Below are 8,720 nucleotides of genomic sequence, written 5' to 3'. Positions count from 1 at the left end.
TCAAGGCTGTAGGACGCATTGGATTTTAAAGAAAGCTTCAGGGTCACCTACAGGACACAAGAAAAGGCCTGATTGGCTTCTGCCAACCTGGCCATGGTATGGCCGGCCTTAACTGCCCAACAATGAGTTGGCTTCACTTGGGCACTAGTCAAAAGATGACTCCGCTTTTCAAATAAAGAAAACAAAACACTTCGTAGACAGCCACAATCTTCTACAATTTCAGTACTATTGGATACTCACTACACTATATTACAAAACCCTTAAAATAGCTATAGGCAAAAAAGCCAAGAAATGGTGCCACAATCTTCTACAATTTCAGTACTATTGGATACTCACTACACTATATTACAAAACCCTTAAAATAGCTATAGGCAAAAAAGCCAAGAAATGGTGGTAATGTCCCCTATTCTCCAATAAATATGTAAAAGTGAATTACAAGAACATGATATTTGACTTGGTGTCAAGAAGAAAACGTAGAGGTGAACATCTTACCTAAGAAAACGTAGGGTTGAAATTGGGAACTCAACTGGTCTCCTCACCTGTGACTCCTTCCTTCAAGTTGTTAAATACCCTTTGTCGGAAATCCTCCACCATCAATGGAAGGCCAGCTTTCAAAGAGATTTTTGGTTCCCACCCTAGCAAATTCTTTGCTTTGGAGATGTCTGGTTTCCTCATATGTGGATCATCCTCAGTATTCTTCCGGAATTCAATCTTAGCATTCGGATCAATAACTTCTTTCACAACCTGATTTTTGTAAATAAACATTGTAAGTTACAGCAAACCACATGAAGACAATGCCAGGAAACCGTCAATTGGCACTTAATCAATGCCCACCTCAGCAAGCTCCAGCATGGTAAATTCTCCAGGGTTTCCGAGATTGAAGGGTCCAATATGCTCACCCTCCATGAGACGCATCAAACCTTCCACCTTTGAAGCACAACCAAACATCATGTCAAATGCAAGTAAATAAAACAAACCCAAGTTACCTAGACAGGTATTGCCAGTAGGTTGAACTAAATTTATCATGATAAATCATGAACAAGAGATCTCTTGACTAGGAACCCAATGAATTAACCACACACACATGCACATGCACACACACACACAGGCAGGTTAAAGGGGAGGGTGGGTGCCGGGAAGATGGGGTTGTCCTTACAAGATCAGAGACAAATTGAAAACTTCTCGTTTGTCTGCCATCCCCGTAAACTGTCATTGGCTCCTTTCTTAAGGCCTGTCAAGGATAAGAAAACCAACACTTTGTGACACTAGAGATGCTGATCACTTAGCTCAGCAATACATCTTCGAATTCATACTGCAAGGGGAAAGAGAGTGTGAACCTGGGCAACAAAATTACTGACAACTCGTCCATCATCAATACACATTCTTGGACCATATGTATTGAAGATGCGAGCAATGCGCACCTGTCATCATTCCCAGGTGAGATAAAACAAAGAAAACATTCACTACGTGGCATGCTCTATTGCAGTACAATCATGAAAAAACAGCACAGAAATCCCTCTCTCTCTCTCAAAGCATACAAACCATCACTGCCACATTCAATTCAGCTCCACCATCTACAATATGAGATTGGGAGTCGAATGATGGATCAGAATCACAGAGAACATACACACATTGCTATCTTTGACTGCGGAAAACAGAGCTTACATACCATATATTCTCTCTCTCTCTCTCTCTCTCTCTCTCTCTCTTTTTGTAATAGAAGATATATTACCAAAATTACTTTACAAAAATGGCCACAAGGCCACCATGTGATGTACTAGCTTTTCCTCACTAATTACTCCGAACCATAGGTGTAGCTCGGAGTACCCTCATCCAATACTCACTGCCTTCGTTAGAGACATACTGAAGCACCCGGAGGAACTCTCTCTCTCTGCCCTTACATGATCAGTTTGCTCGATTCTTTGTATGCTTATCATCTATCATTTATTGAATCTCATAGGCCGTATTCCGCCTCAAAAAAACGTGAAATGCTCTCTCTCTCTCCCCCCCCTGGCCCCCCCCCAACATGTTTATGATCTTAAGTATACAAATGGAACTTTTGTTACACTTTTTGGTCTCATAGACCCATTGAGTCTTCAGTTGTCCTCAATAAAATCTCTCTCTCTCTCTCTCTCTCTCTCTCTCTCTCTCTCTCTCTTTGCCCTTGTTATGTCCCGATCAGCTAGGGTTAGGTTAACCCAAGGTGAGAGGCATGTGCTAACCCAAGTTAGGGTTAAGGCTTAGCCGGGTGTGGGGACCTGGAGGGTTAACACTTAGGCTAACAGCGCTAGCAGGATGAGGTCTGATTTGCCGTGGGCTTATAAATAATAACCAGGGGCTAGTTATAGCTAAAAGCTTATAACTAAAGCCTAAAAGCTAATAAATAAAACAAGGGCCAATAACGTCATCCACGTCCAAGAGCCTTACACTTGGTACCCAAACTTCAATATGATTATGGTTTTTGCCTGTTGGTATCAGGGCTTCAATCAAACCATTTTTAAGAATGGCCCCAAAAACACTGAATGAACCAAACATAACTTTCATGTGGACAGCTGTCAATGATATGAGGAGCCAAATGATTCAAACAAGGGACCTTGCTACACGCACATCTTTTAGGAGTCTTCAAAAAAGGCTTTTCAGCCAGAACCAAATAAGCCTTTTCCATGTCTTAAAAGTGCTCCGAGTTTGGCCAAGGAGAAGCAGCAAATGAGTTTGGCCAAGGAGATGGAAAGTAGAAACTACACTGAAGTCTCCCCTAGGGTATCTTTTGACCAAGATAAGAACAAAAGCCAATTTCAATTTACACCACCCTTCCAAAGCCGAACTGTACCTGCTGTATGTATTCAATAAGGTTTCCATCAGTGAGCTACCAAGTCACACATTGAAGACATCATATTAAACATGCAATGAAGACACCAACATGCTACCACACATAAAACAATCCAGCTGGGGCAACCCTCCACAGGTGTAGGTCCCAGTTTACCCTGCCAAAAACTTGCTGACCGGCCACACAAATATGCAAGATATGGATATACAAGTCTCAAGGCCAAATTCAACTGACACCCACTGCTAGAAACCTTCAAGATGTAGAACCGGCCTTATCCAAGCACAGATGCCAAGAATTATATGTGCCCAATGCTCAAGCACAGCAAAAACACCAGATCACAGCACCCATATGTAGCTCACGGCAAAAACACCAGATCACAGCACCCATATGTAGATCACAGCACCCACATGTAGCTCACACCCTGCCATACAATTCATGCCCTCACACCTGTCCATACGGCATAGTTATCATAGCTCCAAAATGATAAGAAAACAGGACTCCCAAGTCTAGCATGTGCACCCGTGGGATAAAAAGAGACTCTATGTCAAATCAGATACATGTCATCAAAAGGTCATCTTTAAAGTGAAGTAGTCATAACCTTGGGCTGAGGTTGATAAACATTTATGCAACTTGGGTAAAGAATGATCAGTACGCCTAACAATGAGCCCAAGATGGACAGTGTTTCTAGTTGTGAAGATGCCACAGGGGTGCTACCTAAGGGTCAAAACATTAATAAAACTGTGACTTGGCATTGGGGCTCTCCAACTCGAAGGTAAATTTCATGCCTGTACTCCTACATTTCCACTCATTTTATTAAATGTGGCTTCAGGGAACGGAGCAAACACCCAGGTGAGTGGTTTAAGCTACCTCTAAAAATCAGGACTTTGGCCTGTAGTGATGTCTTCAGTTCAGCCTTTTAACATTTGGCTCACACAGGGTAACAATTGTAAGTTGAAAAGGCATCCCTACCTCAACGTTTGCACCCCTATGATAATCCATCGTGAGGGTTTCTGCTGTTCGTTTACCTTCATCATAGCAGCTTCGAACCCCTGTTACACAACGAACATTTTTGGCACGGCCAAAAAAAAAAAACAGCCAAAAAAAAAGTCCATCCAAGAGAAAACATCACATCTGATGAATTCAAGATAAGTGTTTAAAGGGGTGAAAAGACAATACCTATTGGATTTACATTGCCCCAGTATGTCTCTCTTTGTGGATGCTCTAGAGGATCTCCATATACTTCGCTTGTACTGGTGAGTAAGAAGCGAGCACCAACTCTCTTTGCGAGACCAAGCATATTCAGCGTTCCAACGACATTTGTCTTGTACTTGAGAAGTCAAGGACGCTCATCTAACCATACATACATATACATACATCTCTAAATGCAATGACGCAAATCTAGACTATGTCCCCAATTAGAAGATTATAAATTAATTAAGTGAAAAATGCATCTCTGCCGAGAGAGAGAGAGAGAGAGAGAGAGAGAGAGAGAGGGCCATGCCATTGTTGGGTGTTGTGCCCAGAACTAAGCGAGACCTATTGATGCCATATCTGTAGAAAAATTTGGCCTACCCTGCAAATTTACCGACTTGTTAGCATTCTTTTTAAGCCAATCTGCTCCCTATGGTATGGGCGGTTGCATACATCTAGCCGAACATACAAAAAGAAAACCATTTCAGCCCACAGAGATGTGCAAAGCAATGAAAGATATGATGGTCTTGACGGGATTGTGTTTGTAGTGGACAGGTGAAGCAGGGCATGCGAGATGGTAGATCTGGTCGACCTCCAGAAGCAGCGGCTCCACCACATCATGTCGGATGAGCTCGAATTGCGGGTTGCCAAAGTGATGCATCACGTTCTCCTTGCGCCCCGTGAAGAAATTATCCATCACGATCACGCTGTCCCCGCGCTTGATGAGGCGGTCCACAAGGTGGCTGCCCACGAACCCTGCGCCGCCCGTAACCAGAACACGCAGAGGCTTGCGTTTGAGGCCCAGGGGAACCTTGGCCCCGGGGTTCACCACGGAAGAACTGGACCCGAAGCTGAGGCTTGCTCTCTCCATGGGCATGCGGTGGAGATGGTTGTGCTGTTGTTGTTGTTGTTGCAGCAGCAGCAGGGCAGACTGACTTTCTGAATGCGGGAGGAGGTGCGGATAGAGGAGGAAGAGGGTAGAGGCCAGCGTCATGCCCACCACGATGAAGAGGAGGCGCTGCTCGCGCAGCAGGTAATCCAACGCCTGGCCCATGAGCCAGGGCTTATAGGGCTTTGGGTGGTATGAATCGATGGGCGCTTTACCCTCCTCGGCCCGCCGGTGGTTCAAATTCGCCAACATCTCTTACAGGCCACCCGCTCCACAGCCACAGGCAGGATCGAAGTCAAGGTATCAACACCACCGTCTTCACGGGGAAGGTGAGAGGTGAAAGGAGGAGACAAGCGGTGGACGAGAAAATATATATGGGCAACCCCTCAAAATTGTGGCTTTGCGATGCACCCCGATCAATCCTCCTCTGTCTCTCTCCAAAGAGATTGACGCGTCGAAAAAAAAATGCGAATCCCCCGCTTTAGGGGAGGCTACATGTGAGGGCGTGAGCACTCCTCTTGTCCTGTTACCGAAAGGCTGTTGGTGGAAAACACCCGCCCACGACTGTTTCTTCCAACACATGGACGAGAGGGGGGGCGGACTCGGACTCGGACTCGCTGGGGGCGGGGCAGGGGGGGACTCGGACTCGCTGGGGGCGGGGGACTCGCCGCTCGGGAGTCGGGAGGAGGTCTCTCTGTTGTTGCGCGGGGATATTACGTAGCAGGTGCGACCTGTTCCATACTCCAAGAAATTGTGTTGGGATACCACCTTTTGAGTGGGGTAGAGAACGTGCACGTCCCACGTCGCCCGCTGATTCGACTTGCGCTCTCAAAGTCCCCCCCCCCCCCCCCCCCTACACGAGCCTTTCTCCTGGCAGCCCGCTACATACTCTTAGTTAGAACTACAATATGAAGTTCCCCGCTAATTCTAATATGCACCCCAAATCTTTTTTGGGTTGCATATATTTTTTTCTGAACTTTGCATTTCTGCCATGCGTCTAACATGCTATCCGTGTTTTCATAGGTTTAACATGCTATCTGTGTTTTCTTAGGTTTTTTTGTTGTTGTGGATTTGCACGTGTTTCTGGATGGCTTCCAGTTCCTGCTCCTTGGATTTCATTCTTTTGTGGATGTTCGGTGCTTCTCGTATATTTGTATGACGCTTTTGGAACTTTGCATTTTTGCCACATGTCTAACATGCTATCCGTGTTTTCTCGGGTTTTCTTGTTGATGTGGATTTGCACGTGCTTCTGGATGGCTTCCGATTCCTGCTCCTTGGATTCATTCTTCTGTGGTGGATGCTCGGTGCTTCTCATATATTTGTATGACGTTTCGTCTGAGATTTTCCATGAACATGCACGTGCTTCTGGATGGCTCCGATTCCAGCTCCTTGGATTTCCTTCTGCTGTGCATGTTCGTTGCTTCCCAGGTTTTCTTGCTACCGTGGATTTGCACGTGCTTCTGGATGGCTTCTAGATGGCTTCCAGTTCCTGCTCCTTGGATTTCCTTCCTCTATGGATGTTTGGTGCTGCTCATATATTCGTATGATGTTTCATCTGAGATTTTCTATGAACATGTGCATGCTTCTGGATGGCTTCCGATTCCAGCTCCTTGGATTTCCTTCTGTTGTGCATGTTCGTTGCTTCTCGTATAATCATATGAGATCTGCCATCTGTTAACATGCATGGTGTGTAACGTGCACCGATACATTTTCTTCTCAAATTTATTTCGTGTCTCTGCATTATTGGCACTCTGCGATATGGCCTAGTTCTAGAATCCTTAGTGTGTCATTTCGTAATTCGTTCTCTGCAGTATTTAATGAACCTTGGTCACTATTCTCAATTCAATTCAATAGATTCTGTTTTCACCCTCTATATCATGTGGTTGTGATGCCACCGAAGGAGGAAAGCTTTTCATGATATCACTAATATCATGAAGGTATCATGATCGTTGTCCATCTTCATCCTTGCTGGTTCGTTTTGATCAGCATGCTAGTCCATGTACTTCACCACTGCTCTGTCATGAAGCAAAACCTTCCACTTCCACTATTCCCAGAGCATGTCCTCAAATCGAGACGCCTCCGAAAGGAACCTAATTGTGCATACCTCCGTGCAGTGAAAAATAAAGCGGGCTCTTCTGGTAACAATTTTTCATTTCTTTTTTTTCCTACAAAAACATTTTTTTTTGTTATATATTCTTGCATGAATGTTGTCCTTTTTTTTGTCTCTGTTACAGCATTTGTCTTATTTCCATGATGCTAAATATGGTGTCCATATTATGGTGTCCATAATATGCAACCCAAATCTTTTTTAGGTTGCAACTTTTTTTTGGACTAATATATAGCAGGCCATCTTTGTATATAAAAGAAGCCATGATGTACATTTTTTCGACAAATTTGCATCAGATCAATTCTTCCTTCCACTTGCATTTTCAAATGGTAGCTAGTTTGATGGCACCATCCTTGATAAGCATAGGAAAAACCATAAAGAGATATTTAGGATGGAATTTATTCAAGCCTGAGGGTGCATTAGTTATGTGTAGAGGTCTCAGACAAATTAAGATGCATGCGCTAGAAGGCATGGTGGGTTATTGCATGAAAGATTTGCATAAACCACTTTTTTAATTTTTCTTGCACAACATATCTGCTGAAGAAATTATAGAGGACGTCAAGTATACGCCTCATATGGCCAGGGGGACTTAAAGAATAAAGTTTGCTTATCACCTGTCAATCTTTTTGAAAGAGTATACATCTATCTAGATATATATATATATAGCCAATAAACTAAGTGCATCTTTACAAACTACTCTCTTGAAAATGATTCGCATTGGAAAGTACTACCCCGTAGCCTCTTGGATTATTCCAAAAACTGGATCCGAAATGAGTAAAAAAAGGTCAGCAGAGCAATGTGGAAAGTGATGAAACTCTCGCATCTAACTCAATGTATAGATATAGAAGATATTTTCTTTCAAGATACTGCACCGACAAGATACTTTGACCCCTTCAATGGAAGAGGAAGCGGAGATTATGATGAGGAAGATAATGAAGATGATGATGGACTCCAAGATAACAACACTACACCAGGAAGTAGATCAAATCCTATCATTCGTTGATGATGATTAACAGTCATAGTCACCACATGATTACAATACATCTTATCTATCTGTATGGGAGAGAGCATATAAATTCAAGAAAGTTATTGTAGATGGTGATGAATTTGTCCCGCTCTCTCCTGAAATCTGTAAGTTTGTGGGTCTTACTGAAGAGGAAACGTGTTTTGTTTAGGATCAACATTTGCTTCTTTCCAGATGTAATTACATCGCCTTTTTTAAAAAAACTTCCATGTTAACATCTTCTTTCTGGTGTAATCATACTGCCTTTCTTATGAAACTTTCATGTTGACATGTATTTTTTTCTCCTCTGGAAATTTTAAAGTATTAAATTTTTTATTTTTAAAAAAAATCTTACAAACCTTAGCTTCTAATTTCTTAATTATACTTGAAGGTTGTACTTTATTGTCAACCATACAATTAATAAGGTTATTTTGAAAATTTAAAAATGCACCCACAAAAAAATTAATTAATACCAAAGAGTGAATATGCACCCACAAAAAAATTATTCTAATATGCTGAGTGCAAAAGAGAATAATAATAATATGTCCAAATCATTTTGTGCCAATAAGAAAATGAATTGCATGCATCTCTAACTCTCACTCTCTTCAACATACATCTCCCCCATCTCTCTCTCTCTCTCTCTCTCTCTCTCTCTCTCTCTCTCTCTCTCTCTCTCTCTCTCTCTCTCTCTCTCTCTCTCTCT

The 8,720-nt window shown here is 42.9% G+C and overlaps 1 protein-coding gene across 1 annotated transcript; it reads right to left on the bottom strand.

The window, feature by feature from the left end:
* Nucleotides 1-209: 209 nt before the first annotated feature.
* On the bottom strand, nucleotides 210-5,306 carry LOC147630672 (UDP-glucuronic acid decarboxylase 2-like). The gene is made up of 7 exons (XM_086810610.1): nucleotides 4,540-5,306; nucleotides 4,004-4,152; nucleotides 3,797-3,876; nucleotides 1,338-1,421; nucleotides 1,157-1,231; nucleotides 835-927; nucleotides 210-744 (listed from the first exon to the last, which is right to left on the bottom strand). Exons 1-7 carry the CDS (start codon nucleotides 5,157-5,159, stop codon nucleotides 523-525), a joined length of 1,323 nt encoding a protein of 440 aa, XP_086666736.1. The 5' UTR covers nucleotides 5,160-5,306; the 3' UTR covers nucleotides 210-522.
* Between the last annotated feature and the right edge of the window lie 3,414 nt (nucleotides 5,307-8,720).

The sequence above is a fragment of the Cibotium barometz genome, chromosome 16, assembly GCF_041138505.1.
Source record: "Cibotium barometz isolate CiBa-2024 chromosome 16, ASM4113850v1, whole genome shotgun sequence".
In the NCBI taxonomy this organism is placed as follows: Eukaryota; Viridiplantae; Streptophyta; class Polypodiopsida; order Cyatheales; family Cibotiaceae; genus Cibotium; species Cibotium barometz.
The sequence above is the reverse complement of the archived record's forward strand: the minus strand, read 5'-3'. Positions and strand labels throughout refer to the sequence as shown.